This window comes from Balaenoptera borealis (genome assembly GCF_965194805.1).
Source record: "Balaenoptera borealis genome assembly, chromosome: 14".
In the NCBI taxonomy this organism is placed as follows: domain Eukaryota; kingdom Metazoa; phylum Chordata; class Mammalia; order Artiodactyla; family Balaenopteridae; genus Balaenoptera; species Balaenoptera borealis.
In genome coordinates this window covers 51,335,679-51,358,595 of record NC_138875.1, presented here as the reverse complement: position 1 = coordinate 51,358,595, position 22,917 = coordinate 51,335,679, and the positions used below count along the sequence as shown (strand labels likewise).

General features: G+C 45.6%; 1 protein-coding gene across 7 annotated transcripts in view; it reads left to right on the top strand.

The window, feature by feature from the left end:
• The window catches only part of LAMA3 (laminin subunit alpha 3), a 241,691-nt gene that overhangs the window by 90,691 nt on the left and 128,083 nt on the right, over positions 1-22,917 (top strand). For 6 of the 7 annotated variants that reach the window (XR_014234427.1, XR_014234428.1, XM_082355461.1 and 3 more), the window contains exons 12-19: positions 4,594-4,728; positions 11,973-12,111; positions 14,868-14,913; positions 15,863-15,962; positions 16,666-16,718; positions 16,930-17,035; positions 17,781-17,880; positions 21,106-21,262. Coding sequence is in view for 5 of the 7 variants with exons in the window: in XM_082355461.1 (XP_082211587.1) it covers positions 4,594-4,728; positions 11,973-12,111; positions 14,868-14,913; positions 15,863-15,962; positions 16,666-16,718; positions 16,930-17,035; positions 17,781-17,880; positions 21,106-21,262 (836 nt within the window). In the remaining 2 variants the exon portion in view is untranslated. Of the gene's footprint in view, positions 1-4,593; positions 4,729-11,972; positions 12,112-14,866; positions 14,914-15,862; positions 15,963-16,665; positions 16,719-16,929; positions 17,036-17,780; positions 17,881-21,105; positions 21,263-22,917 lie in introns of all 7 variants that reach the window. The other variant, XM_082355462.1, reaches the window with a different exon arrangement.

The window sequence follows — 22,917 nt, the reverse complement described above, 5'->3', positions numbered from 1 at the left end:
TCAATTCCAGACACTTGAACCAAAGGTGACGTGAAGCAAAAGGACAGAACAATTTTGCAGATCAGAATGTTTTTAGATTTTTCGTTATATTTCATGACTGGATATTATTTGGAATTTCTGGGTCCAAGTGATCACTTATAACCACTTAACATTTATTGTTAGGAAGTCAATGTTTAGTAGACACATCTTCAAGGGCTCTTTTTGAAAATGACAGGATACACAAAACATTCACTCTAGAGGGACACTGGCCTCTGGGCATGGGCACAGTTTTATTCCTCCAAGTTCAAACAAAGAGTGGTGACAAGCAAAATCAACAGCTGCAGGAAGACTCCAGGTGCTTACCTTAGGAGATTGATACAGTCTTGGGATGATTTTGTAAAGCAGCCCATTTGGCCTGAAGACATGGCTGCCCAGAGGTTTCTCAACAAATACCATGAAAAGGTTTTGATTCCCCCATCACTTTGTAAGGAGCTACTTGCCATTGCCGAAGTATTGCATCAGTGTGATCGGGGCCGGGGCACGTGCTAATGATGAGAACTCTGAGAGATGGGGCGACCACCACTAGGGCATGCCTTCCTGCTGTCTCTCCCCAGGCTGGGCATTTCACCTGCCTGGCAGGGTGGGACATTCATTGTTGGCGTGGAGACAAGCCAGATACAGCTTAGAGATGAACAGGTGAATTCTGATATCTCGGTTTGGCAGCTCTGTGCCAATAAAATAAAATTCAAGGAATGGTGTTTACCCAAGAGAATTGTCATCTTGACTACTTAGCATATTCTTCATTCATTAAACTCCTATTAAGTGCCTCCTCTATACTAGGCATGGCCAAGGCAGCTGCCTGCTCATGGTCCCTGCTCCCTGGAAGCCCCCAGGCCTGTGGGAGACACACAGACAAGCAGTTATAACAGCAGGAGTTGATGCTATGACAGGGCAAGAACACGGAGCCATAGGAGCAAACACAAGGGGCATCTTTACAGCTCCTTACAGAAGGGAGGGAGGGTAGGCAGGAAGGCAGGTGGAAAGGAGAGAAGGAAAGATGGAAGGAACAGTGGAAAGAGGAGGGAAGGAAAGGAGGAAGGGAAAAGGCAGAGGTTCTAGAAGGGCTTCCTGGGACCAGGAGGAGGAGGCATTGAGGATGTGGCAGATCTGTATATATATGGTGACGATTTTACAGCAAGTGACAGGAAAGCATCTTGAGGAAGAGACACCTTTTTCTAGTTTGCATAGAGGTGCCGCATGGGCTCTGGCAGCCTGAAGATTTTGAAGGGTCTGCTGTGTCACACATGTCGAGGACTTTGGATTGCATCCTGAAGGCCTTGGGTCACCGTTGAGGGGTTAATCTGGAAATTGATATGCAAAGATTGGCGTTCTAGAAAGATCACTCCTGACACCAGTTTGGAGAGTGGGTTGGAAGAAGACAGGAAGCAGACAGCCTTGTCAGGAGGCTCTTGAAATAATCCAGGCAAACGAGGATGAGGTCCTGGAGGAAGGCTCTGGAAGTCTGGAAGGAGAGGAGGATTGCGGGCGCTTTCCTGAGATATAAGCACTACGGCCTGGTGAGGAGGTGTGGGAGGTGAGGGTGGGGGAGAAGTGAGGGACCTCAGAGGTTTCTGGCTCCTGCACCGTGTAGGAGTATTTGCCACATAAGTTACGTGTCAGGTGGACATGGTAACCACTGCACTATGGAAACCATGCCTAAGTTAAAAAGTGAATTTCAGAAACAAATTTAGAAATGCATAGGCACTAGATGCTTTCTTTCTGTTTACAAGTGGGTGTAAATCAGGATTCCTTGGACCTCAATGCCATTGTAAAGTTCAAGTTGCTTACTGAATTCCAATGCCTGGTTTAATGCCAAGACTGTAATTTACAGTAAATCTTTGCATTTCCCTGCGGTGTTCTCAGCCTGTGGGCCCCTGGCATTGGGACCTTGTATGGCAGCTGTGATGGATGGCAGCTGTGATGGATGGCAGCTGTGATGGACAGCTGCTGTGACGGACAGCTGTTGTGATGGACAGCTGCTGTGATGGACAGTCAGGGCGGTGCTCGTGCCAGCCTGGGTTCCAAGGCTTCTCTTGTGATGAATATGCCCTTGGACACATCCAATGCCCATTTTGTCAAGTTAGGTGACTGTTGAAGTATAAACAAGTTAGAGATTATGCAAAGACTGTAAAGTTGCTCTGATTTACCTTGATCTTTTCTTTCTTAATTATTGTAAAAAAATAATTCCACAACTTTGTTACTAACCTTTTACCTGAAAAAGGGCAAAGGGAAGGAGTGGGATTTAGCTAACTTTTCAGATTATCTATTATTTTAACCCTTGTAGAAAACCTTTCTGAAATGCATGAGACTTCCCTTCCTTGAGAAGTAGGGGGAACCCAGTCAAATCTTTGAGTCTTTCAGGATCTTCCTCAAGGGACCATGTTGCAGGTTTAGATGCTAGTGTTCTTGGTTTTTTTTAATCTTTATTAAGTATAATTGCTTTACAATGTTGTGTTAGTTTCTGCTGTACAACAAAGTGAGTCATCTATATGTATACATATATCCCCATATCCCGTCCCTCTTGAGTCTTCCTCCCACCCTCCGTATCCCCTCTAGGTGGTCACAAAGCACCGAGCTGATCTCCCTGTGCTACGCAGCTGCTTCCCACCGATGCTAATGTTCTTGATAGAAATGTAGATGTTTTAAATATGAGAATGGTTTGAATACATACACTAATCTGGAACATACCTTGAACACAGCTTTTAAAATCAGTTATCAGCTTGTATTCTTGGCATCATAGAAAGGGCATGGGCTTTAGAATCAGACAGACCTGGGTTCAAAGCCCTACTTAGCTCCTCTGGCTGTGTGACCTTGGGCAAGATAATTAACCTATCTAGCAACCTAAATGTCCATCGACACATGAATGGAGAAAGAAGATGTGGCACATATATACAATGGAATATTACTCAGCCATAAAAATAAACGAAATTGAGTTATTTGTAGTGAGGTGGATGGACCTAGAGTCTGTCATACAGAGTGAAGTAAGTCAGAAAGAGGAAAACAAATACCGTATGCTAACACACATATATGGAATCTAAAAAAAAAAAAAATTGTACTGATGAACCTAGTGGCAGGGCAGGAATAAAGATGTAGCCATAGAGAATGGACTTGAGGACACAGGGTGGGGAGAGCGGGAAGCTGGGGCGAAGTGACAGTAGCATAGACATATATACACTACCAAATGTAAAATAGCTAGTGGGAAGCAGCTGCATAGCACAGGGAGATCATCTTGGTGCTTTGCGACGACCTAGAGGGGTGGGATAGGGAGGGTGGGAGGGAGGCTCATGAGGGAGGGGATATGGGGATATATATATATGCACATGGCTGATTCACTTTGTTGTACAACAGAAACTAACACAGTATTGTGAAGCAATTATACTCCAATAAAGATCTATTAAAAAAAAAACCTTTCTGAGCATCTTTTTCCTCAACCATAAAATGCTTACCTATCTTGCAGGGCTTTTGCTTGACTTCATTATTTAATCCATCCATAATAAAGTCAAGCAAGAGCCCTGTCTTCTTGAGAAATATTTATTGATTGAGACATACTGTACATGGCAGTGGGAGTCCTGAGGTGAGCTCTCCGTAAGTTTTCAGTTTGATAGGTGTTTCCTTCTTCTATTGCTATGTAATAAATCACCCCAAAATTTAGTGGCTTATAACAGTAAGGGTTATTTCTCACAATCCTGTGGCTTGGCTGGGCAGTCTTTCTGCCAGACTTGCTGAAGGGTCTGCTGGGGCTCGGTGTCTCTCTCCATGTGGCCTTTTATCCTCGATGAGGTCAGACAGGGTACCTCCCTGGTGGTCTCAGGGTTCCCAGAGGGTGAGAATGGAAACCACAAAGCCTGTTGTGACCTGGGCTCTGAAATCCCACAGCAGCACTTTCCTCTCATTCCACTGGTCAAAGTCAGTCATGAGGCCAACAAGTGACTTCAGTAATTAAAGTGTGAAAGACAAACACAGCTAAATAGAGAGTGGGAGAGGGAAGGGAGAGCTGCTGGTACAGACTGGGTGGGGAAGGCCTTCCTGACCGAGACCTGAAGGTTGAGAGGGAACCAGGGGAGGGGTGTTACCTGCCGGCCAGAGCAGAGGTGCTGGATTAGGACTGGAAGCAGCCTGCCTGCTGGGAAGGGCTCTGCCTGGAGGATTGAGACAAGCCGAGTGAGGTCCCCCAAAGCCACATCTGGCACTTTTTAAGGCTACATGTATGTTCATCTCTTTTCTTCTGAAAAATGGAGGTAGGAATATGTTTAATTCAAGACTGTCATTCGATGGGAATCTATGAAGTTGAAGTTTTACTAAACAAGGCTCAGTTTGGGGAAAAAAAATTGTTCCCCCGGGGGTAGATGCTAGAAGATTGTAGGTACTTTGCAAACCAGTGCCTGTCCTGGGTGTTTCTGAATGGTATCTCTGATCTTTCCAGGAGAGATGTTTTACTCCCCTTAAGATGCAGTCTTCTGGGTTAGGAAGGTATATAAACCATAGATTACTCAGAATCTGTGGGTGAAGGGATGGAGGATGGAGACCCCTCTGAAAATCTCTTCCCCTTCGCAGGCTGTGACTGTAACCTGGCCGGAGTTCTCCCCGAAATATGTGATGCCCACGGGCGGTGTCTGTGCCGCCCCGGGGTGGGGGGCCCTCGGTGCGATGCCTGCCGCTGGGGTTTCTACTCCTTCCCTATTTGCCAAGGTAAGTGGGCCCCACGTACGTAGTGATCATCAGTCCCCCGAGGTAAGTTTCCCCCTGAGGAAACGCAGAGGCTCTTTTTGGCAGAGCTGTGTGGCCTATTGTTTAATAAATGAGCCCCTGGTCTACATATGTATGTTACATGTGACTGTCCTCAGGGCCAGGCCATGTCACCTCCCCTCCTTTGTCTTTTCAGCCTTACTCTTCCTCCTCCCAGGTGGTCAAGCCCATGGGCTCTGGAGTCAGCACCTGGGTACAAATCCAGGCTCTGGACAGAAAGTGGTACCTGCATAGTGTTGAGGAAACTGCCAAGTAGACAAGGGCGGGGGGCAGGGTGTTCCGGGAGAGGGAATGGCACACACAAAGCCACAGGCTTGGTTTGCCTCTTAGTCCCCCATCCTAGTAAGAGTCACTGAAGGTGCTGGAGGGGAAGGGAAGGAATCTGGCCCAGTCCCTAGAGCATGATGGGTGTGCGGTAAATGTTGGGTGACCAGCAAATGAATGAATGAATTTGACCCCGTTCTTCTCCTCCGCCTCTTTCCCATTGCCTGCCATTGTTCTCCTCGGTGGCTAACGTCGTAGGGAAAATGAGGGGAGAGGAGAAGGGAAGGTGATCAGTCAGGGCTCAGGGCCGGAACTAAACCCAGCAGGGACTTGCTGTGGGTTATTAGGTGCTGACCGACTCAGTTAGGCTCCAGGCTGGGCTTCCAAGGAGGCTCCTGGTGTCAAGCCCAGACTCCTGCCATGCAGCTCAGGGACAGGGGGACTGCGGTCCTTTTGCCTCCATGGCCATCCAAGGCCCCCAGGAAGCCAGCCAGGGCACAGCAGCAGAAATGTTCAGCCTTTCTAATCTTTTTTTTTTATTTATTTTTGGCTGTGTTGGGTCTTCGCTGCTGCATGCAGGCTTTCTCTAGTTGTGGCGAGCGGGGGCCACTCTTCATTGCAGTGCATGGGCTTCTCATTGTGGTGGCCTCTCATTGCGGAGCACGGGCTCTAGGGTTGCGGGCTTCAGTAGCTGTGGCACGCAGGCTCAGTAGTTGTGGCTCACGGGCTGTAGAGCACAGGCTCAGTAGTTGCAGCACACGGGCTTAGTTGCTCTGCGGCATGTGGGATCTTCCCAGACCAGGGATCGAATTGGTGTCCCCTGCATTGGCAGGCGGATTTCCAACAATTGCGCCACCAGGGAAGCCCCAGCCTTTCTAATCTTATTCAAGTAGTTATTTGCAAAACCCGATTGGCATCCAGAGCCCAGCTCCAGGAGAATCTGGGAAGTGCTGTTTCTAGCTTCCAGCCTCTGAGCACAGGAGGAGGGTAGCATCGGTACGGAGGCATGTCACCCATGAGGGCGGCCACACTGAGGAGCTGGGAGAGTGGGGCAGGAGCAGGAAGGTCCCTCCCCGAAGCAGGAGACAAAGTGGCAAAGAACAGGGTTCGCACTAGCTATCAACTTGGGCAAGTTCTTACCCCCTCTGTTCCTCAGTTTCCTGGTAATAGTGCCCGCCCTGTGACATGTTGTGTGGGTTACGTGTGTACTGATGTGTAAAATTCTTAGAGCCCGGGAAGCACTCACCTGTACGGTAGCTGCTATTCCTTTAACCCTCCTTTCTCTGCCTCATACTTTCCTCTACATCATTTTAAGAGCCTGTAGCCTTAATCCTGGTTGATCTCCCTGTTTGCATAGATGTCTGTGTGCCATATCCCAAGCCCTTCTTTTTCCTCCTGATCCCCTGACGTGTCCTGGACCTCTATCCTCTGCCCCACTTCTCAGCCTTTGCCTCTCGGGCCACAGAAGCTCTCGGCAGTCCCTGCCCAGAGATTTAGGTCACCTGGCGGGTGGAAGGGTAAGGAAAGGAAGGGGTATCTTTTGTTTCTCTGCCTTGACTTCAACCAGAGAAGTTCAGTATTAGAATTTGGAATGCCCAGTGCATTTCCTGTGGAAACCTCAGTACAGGTGATGCTTATGTTGGAGTTGTATGAATCGTACTAGAGGCAGATTCAGTGCTGAGCTGGTGCTATGGTCTGGTGTGGTCACCTTGTCCTTGTACATATATTGTTTCTGTTGAAAGACATCCCAAATAATGAAGTTTTGGAACACGAGTTGGGGGTGCTTACATTTCTATTTTAAGCTGGAGGCACTGAATCTCTCATTGACCAAATGAAGAAGAACTAGCAGGAGGGAGACGGGATGGAGGCCTTCCATTTCAGGGTCCACTAGGGGCCAAGTCTAGAGGGACTTATGTGGGAAGTGGGCAAGTTTAAGAGTAGTGAAAACGAGGTCTGTCGGACAAAAGCAGGAGGAGAAGATTCAGGGCAGCCTCATCCCTGGCGGGGTGTAGAGGTGTGCCCTAAAGTTTGTTCTTCCAGATTTGAACCATTAGGCTCTGGAAGAGTTTGGGATGCTCCTACATTCTGTCAGCAATGGTCTCCCTTCTCTAGTGCTTGCTTTTTCTAACAGCTTTTGTGATCTTTTAAATTTTTTCCTCGGGGGCAGCGTTGAAGCCAGTGGCTGAAGCCCAGACATGCTGAAATCTGAATCTGGTCTAGCATCAAGGTCTGACCCAGTATTTTGTGATCTTTCTTAGATGAAGTTGATTGCTTGGCCCATGGAATTTTAGAATCAAACCAGTGTGGCCCCAAATGCTACATCAGATGGTCCGGTATATTCTAGCCAAAAAATGTTTGTGTGGCTTTGCTCTATATTGCTTTAAAAATTTAAAAAGTCTTCTTAAAAAGAAGTCTAAAACCCTTCTCAATTGCGCTTTCCAACTGCAGTCCAGCGTTTATGTTTTGCATTAACTTAATTTACTCCAGACTTTAAGCACAAGGCTATCTCCTTCTCAGTTTGTTTTTGACTCACTCAAGTGCCCTGCAGTTTTTTCTTGTAGCTGAAAGTCAAATCATAGATGTGAGGCCACATAGAGAATTGTCTCTGTGTATTTCAGTTTTACGTTTGTGTTGACGTCTGACTCAGCTCTTTATCTGCAACCACAAAACACACCGCGACTCTCTGGGAACTTGGTCCTTTGGGGGTTTACTGTTCCCTTTTCCTCCTCTCTGTCTGTCGTCATTCCTGCCTTCCTGACCTTCTTCATTTTTCTCTTCCTCTTCTTTACTTCCTCCTCCCTCTTTTTTTTTTCTGGTGCAGTTTGCTAAGTAGCAACTAGTCAGCACTTAGATCATAGGCCAGGAGGGTGGGAGTGTGGAGACGGCGGTCCTCCCATGACTTGGCACTGAAGGCACTCAAAGTGCAGCTGCCCCCAAACCGCAGTGGCCCAGGGCCCGAACTGTCCCCATTGTTGTTTGCTTTAGTCTTTGGGTTGTAGTTGCAGACTTTTCCTTAGAAAAGTCCTGGCAACATATGTTACCAGTGCAAGATTAACCTCCTTCTGCATGTCAGCATATTCTCCGACAAACTGGCCCCGGGAAGAAGCCAAAGGCACCGGCAGATGGCAGAAGGCACAGCAGGGGAAAGTTTCTGACCTGGGATGCTCCCGGGAGAGCCCTCCCGGCCTTTCCAAGGGAGAAAACAAAATCCATAGGGCTGGACCAAGTTCTGTGCAATTTTGCTTTGAACTGGCCCTTTGCTTTGTAATTCAGCGTGTATCTAGGAGAACATAGAGGTGATTGGAAGAAGCCTTGGGATTTTCTGTAGATCTGATCTGCTCTCAGCCCAGTTAGCCAGAGAAGTGGAGGGTGCTAAGTCTTGTGGAACTGAAATGTTGGCTTTGCGGCTCTGAGTGAAGAGCGCCAAAGAAGGCGCCAGCCTGCTTTTCCAACAGAAGGAAAAGCTCTAAAATCACGCGCGACGAGAGCACCCCTGAAACAATAAGGAGAACTGTTTCTCTTGCAATTTCTGTGTTGTCTAGTACTGTCGCCTCACTCTGTGAGCTTATTCACTGCAGGGGAAGAAGCTGGCATCCCTCAGAGCAGTCCCTCTCACAGCAGCGCTGCAAGAGTCAAGGAGAGAATGCACATCAGTAGAACTACAGGGCTGGACCTGGAAGAGCATTTCAATAGCTGCTTATCCCTCCCTTCATTTAACAAATATCAGTTTGGCATGTACTAGGGACCAGGACTGTGCCTGATGCTGGAAGATTTGGGGGGAGCACAGCAGACAAGCTCCCTGATTCCCTGGACCTTTATTATCTTTTTTTTTTTTAATACTCTTTGGGAATAAAAGTGTCTTAGAGCAAAAGCACAGTGAGGAGCAGACGAGAAGAAAATACTCCAGAAACTCCGAAGGACCTGGCTCAAAACAAAGAGCAGAATTCAAATATTCGTAAAGACTTACAGTATTTCCAAGAGTGAGAAAAGGCTGCCAGTGTTGGGGTTCGGGTTTGGGATCTGACAACTTTCACTGATAGTTGGATTGAAATGCGAAGTGTGATGCCAGATTGAGGAATTCAGGATTTAAAATAATGTACCTGCGTTTAAGGCTTCATCTTTGTTTTCGCTTCTGGAGTGTTAACCGCGTCTCCTGAGGCTCCCTGGACAACCCCTATGGCCCTGGGAGTCAGGGTCGGCGTCACCCACGTGATGCTGGCTGGAGCTGCCACCTCTGTGCTCCAGGCTCCTGCTGCTTCTACCCCGACTGCCTGCACGAGTGTTTCCTCTCTGCCTTCACTTTCCTTAAAGGAAGAATAGCAGAAAGAACCTGTATTAGGGTTCTCCAGAGGAACAGAACCCACAGGATATGTGTCTGTATATATAGATAGATGTGGGTATAGATAGATAGATTTATTTTAAGGGCTCGGCTCCCGGATTGCGGGGGCTGACAAGGCTAAAGTCTGCAGGGCAGCAGGCTGGAGACTAGGGAGGAGGTGATGCCACAGCTGGAGCCCACAGGCCTTCTGGAGGCGGAATTTCTTCTTCCTCTGGGACCTCCCGCTTTTCTCGTAAGGTCTGCAACTGATGGGATGAGGCCCACCCACTTCGTGGAGGGTAACCTGCTTTACTCAAGGTCAGCTGATGTAAATGTTTGTCACGTCTAACAGAACGCCTTTACAGCAGCATCTAGACTGGTGTTGCGCAAACATCTGAGCCCTATAGCCTAGCTGACATGAAAACATTAACCATCACAAAGCCCAAGAACGTTTCCTCAGTAATCTGACCCCGGGGAGGGACTTGATCTCTGCAGACCGGCCTGCGGGGAACATGGGGCCATGAAGGAATGCTGACCTAGACGGCAGAAGAGCTGAGTCCTTGTCCTGCTGTCTGCCAAGCGCTGGTTGAGTGGCGCTCGGCCCGTTTCTTCCTCTGTCTTACGTTTAGTTTCTCGGCACCATGTCGGTAACGCTCTAGCCCCTCTCCTGGAGTTCTAGCTCCATGTGGTCAGGGAATGTGTGTTTCTCATATTTGCCTCCACCCTGACACCTGGTCACGGGGCCGTAGAACACAATAGGCCTTCAGTCGAGGTCTGCTGGATGGATGCATGTAAAATAGGAGGGTGGAAGGATGGTAAATGCTCCTAGGCCTGCCACTTCCTAGCTGGGCCTCTCAGAACAAGTCACATAGCCCGTTGAAGTGCCAGGTAACTTGTAAATGAGAAAACGAGCCAAATTCCCTTCCAGCAGTGAGTTTATTTTGTGATTCTAGTGACAACTCGGGTAAACGCTACCACTGTTGTTATCACAGAAGAGCACTGTCAGAGTAACTCACCGCTTCCGGGCCTGGGCTGAGTGCTGTCAAAGAGAATGAAAATGGCATGGTCTCGTCCCTATGGGAGCTCTGTGCTCCAAGGCTTAACGATGTGGGCCTTTACAGATCCTAAGGATGCCTGCAAAGAAATCACTGGAATTGGCACTTTATCTCATCTTTTCTTTCCCAAGGCCTCAACAAGTGTGGAACTTTTGAAACCTTGCAAACCAGGTCGTGTGTGTGTGTGTGTGTGTGTGTGTGTGTGTGTGTGTATATATTTTTTTTTTTAACTGCATACACCGAATATAAATTTGGAAGTCAGGAATACCAATGCACTGATTCCCATTAATGCAGCGTGGGATGGTGTACAGAGCACATCCCAAGCACTGGGGGACTCGGATGATCACGATAGTAATGTTAGCAAGAGTGAATGCTCACTGAGCAAGCAGTGCACACACTGCCCTTCTTGTCTGTGGCTGCTGATTCTCTAGTTATCTCATGGGGAGGGTACTGTCATCAGCTCGTTTCTAGAAGAGGAAACTGAGGCTTGGAGAGGCTAAGCAACGTGCCCGTGATCACACAGCTATTAAGTGGCAGAGCTGTTACTTGAATCTGGATGTGTCTGCTCCAGAGACTGAAGCCCTTTGCTACAGGCTAATTCGATGACCTTGGACAGACATGTCACTTAACTTCTGAACTTCACTATGTAACCCTGGAATTCAACGAGATAATCTCTCCAGTCCCTTCCAGTTCTTAAGGTGTGAAACCCTCCAGCTCAGGAAATAGTGGGCCATTTCCACCGCCCTCCTCTCCCCAGAAGCAGGTCTTCGCAGAGTGAGTGCTGAGTGAGGCTGAGTAACTGCCACCCTGTGGGAGGTTAGCTGCAGGGACCTGTAGGAACCTGACCCAGTAGGAAGGAGTAGAGAGGGGAATGTCCAGAATCTCTTCTCTCCATCCACGCGTGTTTAGTCGCCTGCTGGAGGGGGAGGAAAGGAACCTGGGATGCTTTTCCTGTCTATTCCCAACCCTGCCTGCATCACTTTTTTCATGATTATTCAGTTACACCTGACCTTGAGAAACTAAGTATGAGGAGAGGGGAAAAAGGAGGGGATCACTGTAGGCCAATCTGGACCGGAATGGTTTGCACTTGATCCCCAGTGGGATGTAGAATTAATGTGGCCTCTCCGTTGACTCACATCCCCAATCAGCGGTTCCCTGCTTCTTCCTCTGATGAGCACCATTACTGAATGCAAGAAACATCCCCCAAATCCTCATCCACGACGAGCCAATCTTGGTCAGTATGAAATATACAACAGAAAAAAGCCAGCATTTACTGATTGCTCAGTATGAGACAGGCATTGGACCCAGCTCTTTCAAGTATTATCTTTATCTAATCCTGGCAACGATCTTATCAAGTAGATGCTAATATTATTCCCATTTAAGAAAGGGGAAACTGAGGCTTAGAGCAATCGAGTAACTTGTTTCAAATTCCATGGGTCATAAGAGGTGGAGCTGGAACTTGCATTTGGGTCTTTCTGGCCCTGCCTCCGTACTCTTATCCGGGTCCTGTGCCCCGCTGCCCTGGGTCTAACTGAGGTCTTTTCATCCAGCCTGCCAGTGTTCAGCCCTTGGTTCCTACCAGACGCTGTGCAGCCCGGTGACTGGACAGTGCGAGTGTCAGCCGGGGATCACAGGACAACGGTGTGACAGGTGTCTCTCAGATGCCTCTGATTTCCCCCACTGCCAAGGGAAGACATCAGAATGCCGGAGGGCGGGTTCCTCTCTGAAGTGTGTGCGGGCAGCTTCCCAAAGAAGCCTGCAGACCCCTGCAGACCCACCACTGGTCACTGCTACACTTTTGACCCTAATCTGCCTGGTTCCTCCCCAATTTGAGTCCATTGAAAACGGGTATACCAGTTATACATCTTAAAAGAAATCTAAAAATGATTTATTCCTAAAATTTTAAAAATTATTTCTTGTGCTATAAATTTGTGTTTCTTCTTTTCTTCTTCTTTTTTTTTTAATATTTATTTGGTTGCACTGGGTCTTAGTTGTGGCTCGCGGGCTCCTTAGTTGTGGCATGCGAACTCTTAGTTGTGGCGTGCATGTGGGATCTAGTTCCCTGACCAGAGGTCTAACCCGGGCCCCCTGCACTGGGAGCGTGGAGGCTTAACTACTGCGCCGCCAGGGAAGTCCCCGTAAATTTGTGTTTCTTGACTCGCATGTAAATTCTCTGTGTAGCATGTGGCAGAGGGGACCCCTTTTCGCTAAGCTCAGCATTCTTGTCCCCCTTCCCAAGGCAAAGTGGCTTCTCTCTGGTCCTGGGTGGCGGCACCAATGTGGCTGCCCCGTAATTTCCTGCAGGTGTTCTCACAGGTCCCCCTGCAGGCAGGCAGAGCAGGGCTTTGCTGGGGTTCTGCTCCCCTCTGCTCTTGCCTGCCACTGGCCTCCTGGGGGATGGTGTCATCACACATCAGCCCAGGTGTGAGGGGCCGGGGAGTGGGGTGGACCAGAGTCTATTCAGTTTGGAAAGAGTGAGCCAAGGATTGAAACACTGTCCTGGGTCGGTCCTCATGCCTGCAGTGATACGAGAGATGAGAGTGTGCCGGGCTCGGTGACTCAGGGCACAGACCAGAGATGCCCAGGAATCTCCTTGTGCCCCCGGAGTGTGCAGGCCCCAGTGGCAAGTAGCTCCTGACTGCTGCTTTCAGAGACCCTTTCTCTGTTGAGAAGCGGGTGTTTGTGAAAGGCTGACCCGGACTTTGCGTCAGGAGACTGTGGTTTTCTCAGACCCCTTCCTGCTCCTGATGGCGCTTGGAGCCTGGCACGCGGAACCATCTGAAGACGGGGCTGCTGCTCCAACTTGATTCCCCAGAACCTCGCTGACCAGAATCCTCAAGAGACCAGGCTTTCTTGCCGGTGGCAACAGTAGCCAGCAGTCAGAGGGGACTGCTCACTTGGGAGAAGGCCTGGAGGTCCCTGGAGAAGGAGGCTGTCCCAGGGTGGGTGTCCTCACCTCCCCGGGGTCAGGAGTGGAAGGAAGTGCTGAGCAGTGGGCAGAGGGGCTGGGCAGCCAGGACAAGTTCCCTGGAGCTGGATGGGGCCGCTGGGCAGCTTGGGGAGGAGCCAAGGGCTGGGCGGAGCCAGGCTGGAAAGCAACAAGGAGCTGGAAGGTTGTGTTGGCTCGTTACAGAAGAATTCAGGAGCATCAAAAAAGGAAGAGACAGAGGGCTTCCCTGGTGGCGCAGTGGTTAAGAATCTGCCTGCCAATGCAGGGGACACGGGTTCGAGCCCTGGTCCGGGAAGATCCCACATGCCGTGGAGCAACTAAGCCCGCGCGCCACAACTACTGAGTCTGCGCTCTAGAGCCTGTGAGCCACAACTACTGAGCCTGCGAGCCACAACTACTGAAGCCCGCATGCCTAAAGCCCGTGCTCTGCAACAAGAGAAGCCACCGCAATGAGAAGCCCGCGCACCGCAACGAAGGGTAGACCCCACTCGCTGCAACTAGAGAAAGCCCGTGTGCAGCAACGAAGACCTAACTCAGCCAAAAATCAATAAATAAATTTGTAAAAAGAAAGAAATGGAAGAGACAGACAATATCATCAAGGGGGAAGTGGAAACAAAGAGAGGAGACAATAAAGGCAAAAAGTCTAGGGAGCAACATGTAAGAAAACAAGATCATATTATGGGTTTATTTAAATTATTTGAAAAAGAAGGCTCAGAGCAGGCTTACCCAAACTCTCTTCATTTTTATTTTTTATTTATTTATTATTTTGGCCTCACAGCTTGTGGGATGTTAGTTCCCCGACCAGGGATTGAACCCAGGCCCTCGGCAGTGAGAGTGCCGAGTCCTAACCACTGGACCGCCAGGGAGTTCCCTCTTCATTTTTAATGCCGTGTGATAGTAATGCTGAGACACTGCAAGACCCTAATTTGTTGAAAAGAGATTATTACATTGGGTTTGTGATACTATATTGACAAAGGCAAGAAAGCAAATTAATTAATTTTAGAAATAATTTTAATACAGGTGGAGAACAAGGGGGCTGTGATAGTTAAAGAATTGTCTTGAGTCACTAAAAAATATACTTAACAAATTCTGTAACATCTAATTGGACAATTAAAAAAATCTCTCGGTACAATACTGCCCTCTTCTGCACAACCATAACGATGTTCAAAATTCTAGACTCCTTTCCCCAGTCTCCTTTGTTATCAGTTGGAAGTGAACTTTTAGTAGTAGGCAGGGAAGAGAGTTGTTCAGTGGCCAAAGGGGTGATTTGGGGATTAAGGACCATGAACATTGTTCAAGGTGTCTTCTTCTGAATTACATGCAAAGTCCTTGCCACCCATCTATCAAAAAATACAAATGTAGATGCAGCAGTTTTAAAAACAAGTAAAACTTAAAAAACAAAAATAAAACCAAAAACCCCTCAAAACATCAAAACAAAGGGACAAATAAACGTTAAAACCCCAGACATTTAAACCACTTCTAAATCATATACAGGCTCCAGCAGTGTCTGTGACCCAGCCGGAACCCTGGACTCCAGTTTGGTAAGTAGAGGATTGTAAAAGGGTTGCGATTCTAATACTTGTTCTGTTGTTCTGATACTTATTTGAGACTGACACATTTGGGAGCTTCCTGAAATTAAAAGTAAATTAAAATAAGACCTGAGGCCAAATAGCTTGAAGAGACCATTGCTCTTTTTCAAAGTGCATATGTGATATTGTGATTTTCTGCCCAAAACAAAAGAATACGGTTTATTTAAACTTTGAATTGTAGAGTCCTAGCATTACTCTGAGGGCGTTGCCACCCTGGAAACCTGCACATAAGCCTGCCATACATAATTAAAATTAAGAAAATCAGAGGCCAGTACACATTTAATTAAGCTGTGTACAAAGTAATTGCAATTTATTTGCTATTACTCCAAGCACAATACCATGGCATTCTGATTCATTTTCTAAGCACTTTAGAAATTATCTGTCTTCTTGGCCTCAGAGCTTGGAGAAGCTGGAACTCCAGGCCCTGGAGGGAAAGGGGAGAGACATTTTGCCTTTTCACTATGGGGCTTCAAGATGTTTAAGCAAGGCAGTGACTCTGGCATATTATAGACACACTTGCAGATAAACATAATTTTCTACTACCTCTCAGCATGTTAAATATTCAGATATTTTCCATTAAGATTTATAGTCCATGCTGTAACAGAATCAACAAATAATGACAATGTTATTAATGAGTCGTTAAAATTTTTTCTCTTTTTCTGAATTTTCCAGTTTTGCTTTAACCACGTATATGGCTTATGTGTACAACAAATAAATAAATAATAAAACAAAATCAATTAGCAGACTGTTGAAATCAACCCAGTACTTTTATTCCGCCTGGATACACTTCATTTACATTTCGTGACCAAAATATATTTCTGTGACAAGCTTTGTTCAGAACACTTGTTTGGAAACCTCTTAATTCTTAGATGTCAAGCATTAGTTTGATTTTCTTTTAAAGGGGCATTGCCGATGCAAGCTTCATGTTGAAAGTCCTACTTGTAGCATCTGCAAACCATTATATTGGAATCTGGCCAAAGAAAACCCCAGTGGATGTTCAGGTGAGGTTTCCTACGAACAATATTTTACTATATTGTAATTTCCTCTTGATTTTCTTTACCTCAGTGACTCAACTCACAAAAGAGCTATTGATTTAATCTGTTCAGTTTGTTTGAAATTCTGTATAAATGTCTTGATTTTTTTTCCCCCCACTTTTGGCAGAACTTCTGTCATTTTCAAAATCTCAGCAAGGGATTTATATCCTGTTTCCATATGTATCATGTTGTTTGAGAAAGCAGCTGCTTGATAAATGGTTTTTCCGCCTTGTTTTTATAATCTACACTTCCCGGTTTAATTTTATTTTCATTTTATGCTTAGATTGAAGCCAGTATAGGAACTTGGAAACACCAAGCTTCAGATGGCTAAGTGGAGTGAATATCTTTTAATAGGGTATATTTTCATGTAAGCATATCAATAATGACCTTGACATTAGAATCATTTAAAAATCCCATGATGTTGTAGCTTTTGTCTTTTATGAGTGGTCATAAACAAACCGGTACTCCTTGTAGGTAGATGGTATTGATCTGGCTGCTGGCTTCTGCTGACCCCAGAAAGCAATTCAGTTTTATGCCTGACTGCTGCAAAGTGGAGTTCTGCTGAAGCATGCTAGAAAGTGATTGTAGTATTGCTGGTGTGTCCTGTTCCCAGAGCCGGAACTGTCCTTTTTTGTAACCTTGGTCCAAGGATGCTCTCTTATCTTCCCAGAATGCCAATGCCATGTGGCGGGAACCGTGAGCGGAATTGGAGAGTGCGGGCAGGTAATGTGGGCCTATTTTTCCTGGGATGCCGGTAGAATATACTAGCAGTTAATTGTGGGGTTTCTGCCGGAGGGTGTTAGTGCCATCTTCATGGAAGTTTTCAGATCCCGGCTACCCTGCTTCATATGACACAATGAGCCAGTTTGAAATCTTGAAGATTAGCAAATTCTGTAATCTCACCAAATGTTGTCATCCGCTCATTGTTCTGCAGTTAGATGGTGACTGTCACTGTAAGTCCCACGTCGGTGGTGATTCCTGTGACACATGCGAAGATGGATATTTTGCTTTGGAAAAGAGCAGTTACTTTGGGTGTCAAGGTAAATCCTTCCAGGGGGTCTTGAGTAAGGCAAAAGGACAAAAGATGGGCAAAGACTGGCAGAGTAAACCTTGCTTCTGAGTTCACTGCCTTCTTGCAGACTTTCTGATGGGATGGGACTGAAAAGATCTGTCCAGGGAAATTGGCCAAACATTGCCTTAAAACTAGAAATAAATTGCAAACAGGGCTGCTTCCACTTTTCTTCTACCAGCACACTGTTGGTTTAATTATAAAAAATCATAATTGGGATGCGGGGGACCCATAGGGGAGATGTAAATAACATCAAGACTTTGAGATTTTAAAGATAAATTTTGAAATATTAAAAAAGCTCACACAATAATATTGTGTGATAATATTGTGTTAAATAATGAAGTTGCAGGAGCCCCACAAGGCTACTCTGGTATCTTTCAAGCAGCCTCTCCTTAGCACCCACTGTTTACTGTAGCACTATGCTGTGAAATCGTGTTTAGCTCCTGGGCTGCAGTCGCCTTACATGGGACAACAGTGTTGGAACTGGCCTACAAGTGCACCTCCAACTTTCACGTGGACTCTTGGGGGGACTTGCTGTCTTACTTTGGGAGGTTCTTACATATTTCAAACACCTGCCAGATGTGAGGTGTGGCAAGGGAAAGAAGGCGCAGCCCTGCAACCCCGGGCTTCCTGATTTCCACTTCTCATAGAGAGAGGGGAAGCCTCCGGCATGGAGATGCTTTGATGGGTGACCACTGCTGTTTCCCGACTCTCAGGGTGTCAGTGTGACATCGGTGGAGCCGTCACCCCTGTGTGCAGCGGGCCCTCCGGAGTCTGCCGGTGCCGAGAGCACATCGTGGGGAAGACCTGCCAGCGGTGAGTCCCCTCCATACTGATGTCGTGAAGGCTCTCAGAGTCCTGTCTGTGCCGGCAGTTCTGGGGCAGAGAGAAGTGGTCCCCAGGTGAGAGGGCCAGTGAAGCTGTACTGTCATTTGCCATCTGGACACTTGTCACTGAGGCCAATTAAAGCAGGAGGTAAAGTTGCCCTAAAGACGGTTCCACTTTGTAGATCACAGAGTGGCCTCACTGGAAAGTTCCCAGAGGTGCAAAAAGCCAAGTGGGCGAGACTTGGGCTGGATGCACGAGGTGGGTTCCCACAGCTGAACCTCCACGTGGAAGTCACAGCCTGGAGGAGCCCAGCAGATGCAGCTCCTGCTTCTCCCTCAGGATCCGTGACTGTGGGGGTGGGGGTTAAGACAACTTTAGAAGTGGGAGGAAGTCCCTCATCTCATGCAGAAGCAAATCAAAATGAACGGGAGCAAGGGAGCCAAGTGGAGACTGAGGTCCCAGAGGGACTATAGGAGGTCTGGAGCACACTGCCTCTGTCCTGCCTGTTTAGCAGTTTCTATATTTATCTGAAACCATGATCCATCCGTAATTGTCCATTAGTGGAAGGAAGAAAATTTTTAATATTCTGACTTTTTAAAAAAAATAATATTTATTTATTTTTGGCTGCGTTGGGTCTTCGTTGTGGTGCATGGGCTTCTCACTGAGGTGGCTTCTCTTGTTGCAGAGCATGGGCTCTAGGCACGCGGGCTTCAGTAGTTGTGGCCCACAGGCTTAGTTGCTCCGCGGCATGTGGGATCTTCCTGGACCAGGGCTCGAACCCATGTCCCCTGCATTGGCAGGTGGATTCTTAACCACTGAGCCACCAGGGAAACCCTCTGACTTTTAATCATACACTGAAACTCTTGTGAAATGCGACTTCTAAATCTCAAGTACCTTCACTACTTCTGCATTGTCAACAGGTTAATAAAGAGATCTTTAATGTAATCAAGGCGAACCGTATGTATTGGGTTGGCCAGAAAGTTCGTTTGGATTTTTCTGTAAGATGTTACAGAAAAACATGAACGAACTTTTTGGCCAACCCAGTACTTAGAATGACGCTTCTATCCTTTTCCTCGATGTTTCCAACATTTGAATTCTCAGGATCAGAGCAGCTCAGCTGTGCTTTCTTCCATTGTTTCTAAATGACAGTAAAAGGGGCCTCATAGTAAAATGTATGTGAAGAAAGGCACGTCTGTAGTTTTGTTTTCCTGCAGATGAGCGAGGTTCACCATAGACCAGAGGAACTTCATAAATTGGCTCAGAAACATTTTCAACCCATGTTTTACCTCTTCCCACCTTCCTCTTGATAAAGTGAGCTTTCCCCCTACTGAATCAGCATGAGTTTTTTCTCCTTCCAGCTATGTAGGTGATAGGCTAATTTGAGGGTTGAAATAATGCATCAGAATAAATTACCCACCCTGAGGCCAAAATATTGACATTACAGCCAATACATATATATATGGAATTTAGATTATCCTTTGATTTAGTAGTAAATGATAAATGAAATGAAAGGATAGCACACCAACAACATAGATGCCACAGCACCTTTTTCCAGGTTGATAAATTTTGCGTCTTTTTGTCCTAAATTCCTCCAAATGTTTGTTTACGGTATTATTTGTGTATTTTTAGTTTTTCTTACAAGTTTAGAAAGCATTCACATTCACTTTGTTTTCTAAATAGTTTTTGTGATAACGTAATATGTGTTAACATTGTAAAATTTTAATAAGTACCTAAAAGTAAAAAGGCAAAGGAAAATCTTCATTCTGCCGCCCAGAGATAACCCCTTTTAATATTTTTTGTATATTTTCTAGGCTTTTTCTATGAATAAAAATTAGTATTGTATTTTATCATATAATTTATATCAATTTTTTCACATGATATCATGAACATTTTCCATTGTAATTAAGTAGTGTTCAAAATATTTAGTGGTTACATGATATTTAATAATTTCTTTATTTCATAATTGTACATATATTTTGTTTCCAAGTTTTCACTGTTGTAGACATTCTTTTATGTTAATTTTTTTTTTTTTTAATTTATTTTTGGCTGCGTTGGGTCTTCTTTGCTGCGCGTGGACTTTTCTCTAGTTGCTGTTGTCTTCATTGCGGTGTGCGGGCTTCTCATTGAGGTGGCTTCTCTTGTAGTGGAGCACGGGCTCTAGGCACGTGGGCTTCAGTAGTTGTGGTGATGGGCTTAGTTGCTCCACGGCATGTGGAATCTTCCTGGACCAGGGCTCAAACCCATGTCCCTGCATTGGCAGGTGGATTCTTAACCACTGCGCCACCAGGGAAGCCCTATGTTAATTTTTGACCCTATAAAATCATTCTTTAGAATATATTCCCTGAAGTAGAATTTCTATGTCAATGGGAATGAACATTTTTAGGGATCTTCATAAATTACCTCCATAAATTACATTCATAAATTACCTTCATAAGTTGTAAGCATTCCTAATTCTACTTGCAATATAGGAGCATGCCCTTTTATTTCCCTTGACTAATTGGTCTTTATGGCTTTAAATCCACTAACAGCTATTAGCTTGGGACTGGATTGTCAAAATACTCCATTTTGAAGAACTTCAAGTAGTTTGAATATAAAATGTCACACAAGCAATAGAATATTTTTGATCCCTCTCTGTGACCACCATTATCAGACTCTTGAAAGGAATCCATTTATAGGCATATAGTGTAAGAGAAAACAAGACATAGAAAAGTCGTTCTAATGATCAAAATATATATGTATATGTAGAGAAAATGTATCTAACTTGTAAACTTGGCATACGAAGTATTTTATGTCGTGTTCACTATGATATCTGCAGTGCTTAGCAACAGTGCCTGGCAAAGATATTAATATTTGTGTAATCAGTGAATATGACTATAAATGAATGAATTTATGGTAAATAGCCCAATTTGACTTTGCTAAATCGTTGGCAACCATTTAAAACATTTTAAAGGGTGCTACCACTATGGGCTGTTCTCAATGCTTTTCTCACTTGACTGCTTGGAACGAGTAGTGTTGGGTGTTTTCTGTGAATGTTTACATGAGCGAAAGCAATAATTTAGAGAAAAAGCAGCCCCCCCCTCAATTTGTCCTTATTTAATGTGCTCTGTCAATTTGGTGGGAGTTCTTTCAGTGATAGCTATTGGGATTTAAGGCTATCCAGATTATCAACGAACTTCACTTTCTGTATCCACATTTACATTTTATTTATAAAAGACCTGAAAACAACTACTATTTCCCGGATTTGCATCATATGAGGTATGAGATTGAAGATGGCACTACACCCAATGGAAGAGCGCTTCGGTTTGGATTTGATCCCCTGGAGTTTCCTGAGTTCAGCTGGAGAGGGTATGCTCAGATGACCTCGGTACAGGTGAGCAGCCAGGAGGAAGCAGCCTCCGGGTAAAGCAGCCCATACACTTGCCCACAGCCCTCTCAGCGAGACCCCCAAAAGGTGAACTCTCCCAAAACTAATTCCAGGACTCTTGTTCTTGAGAGGGTAGATGGGGTGCTGGGTAAGGTTGGATTTTAACTGATAAGCATATATATCGATTTCACAGCTTATTGTTGCTTTAATTTGGTCACCAAATCAGAAAATGAAGGGATTAAAGAAAGATGGCGCTTATCTCTGGAGACTTTTTATAAGAAGTTTTCCAGACGAAATTAGGCTATATTTTAACATGAGAGACATTTTTCTTTAAAGCCATTTGTGGAGAATAAAAATGAGTTAACTTAATTCCAATAAAGCCTGTGTTGCTGAATTTTGAACAATGCTTTTTTTTACTTTTTATAACTCTGAATTACTATATGAACAGAAACTAAGATAAAGGAGGAGTTTTAGTCATGCTATTTAATTTTTCTTTCCCATATTTCTCCTGTCCTTCAGTCTTCTCTACCGTACCCATCTCTCTTGGTTTTGCAGTGGAATAATTAAGGAATTTACACATTGTCTGTTTACCTTTAGAACTTATACAACATTTATAACTGAACGTTTCTTTATAGTCATTGAGTAGTTTTATCCTCAGAATTTCTCTCTGAGGTTGCTCTCTTCAAGCTGTTTCTCAGTGGAGAAATTCAGAATAAAAGAGGCAAGTTGATGACGATGGTAGCTCAGTATGTGTCCTTAGCAGGTCCAGGACTAGTGCTTGCTATTTCTAAATCAGGCAGCCCTTAGAGAAACAGGGGTGGGGTCACAGTTCCCTAGGATCCCCGATTGATTCTAACGTTGCTTCTTGCCTGGCAAAGTGCCCCATCTAAAGATGCCTTTCGCTAACAGTATCTGGTATCTTAAGACACTCCACTGTTTCCTCCTTCCCCCCAAATACAGCAGTTCAGTTTCTTTAGTTCTCTGCTTTTACTTCATTATTCAGAAAAAAGCAGTGCATTCCACTAAGTCATAATAGGATGTGAATGACTAAGCCCAGTCAAGGTATATACCTCCTCACAGGTGTTTGCAGTTTGAAAGAATAGCTGGTTAACACAAAGGAATGAATTTCTAATGGTGGATTTTTCTGTAAGTATTTTTAGTCAGAGGAATTGGGTGGTGTTCCCTGGAACCACCACTTACTTTACTCTGCCCTTAATACATTCTTGCATTTTTATTTTCCAATGTGGAACTAACCCTTAAAGAGGAATTCTGTCAAACTGAGAGGGCCAGTTGGAGTTCCTCAGTGTGGGTCAGCTGCAGCTCCTGCTCCTAGAGCAAAGGATTCTACCCAACACCAGTCTTTATTGTCATGGATGTCTTGTTCAACAAAAGTCCCCTTCATTTCAAAGGAACTGCAGGAAAGACCTAAAGAACTACTGGTTTAGAAATTTCCATGTTTCATTAACTTTCCGTGGGCCACAGCTGGATCTGGACATGTGCTCTGTGGTTCAGAATTGAAATAGTCTAGTGTCTCCTTCAAGATCATGGGCCCAGCAACACTTACAGAGCATTGTGTTGGCAACGGGACCTGGGGACCAGCAAGACCCCCTATCCCCAGCAGAGAGCCCACATTCTTCTCAGACAGGGACTGAGATAAATTC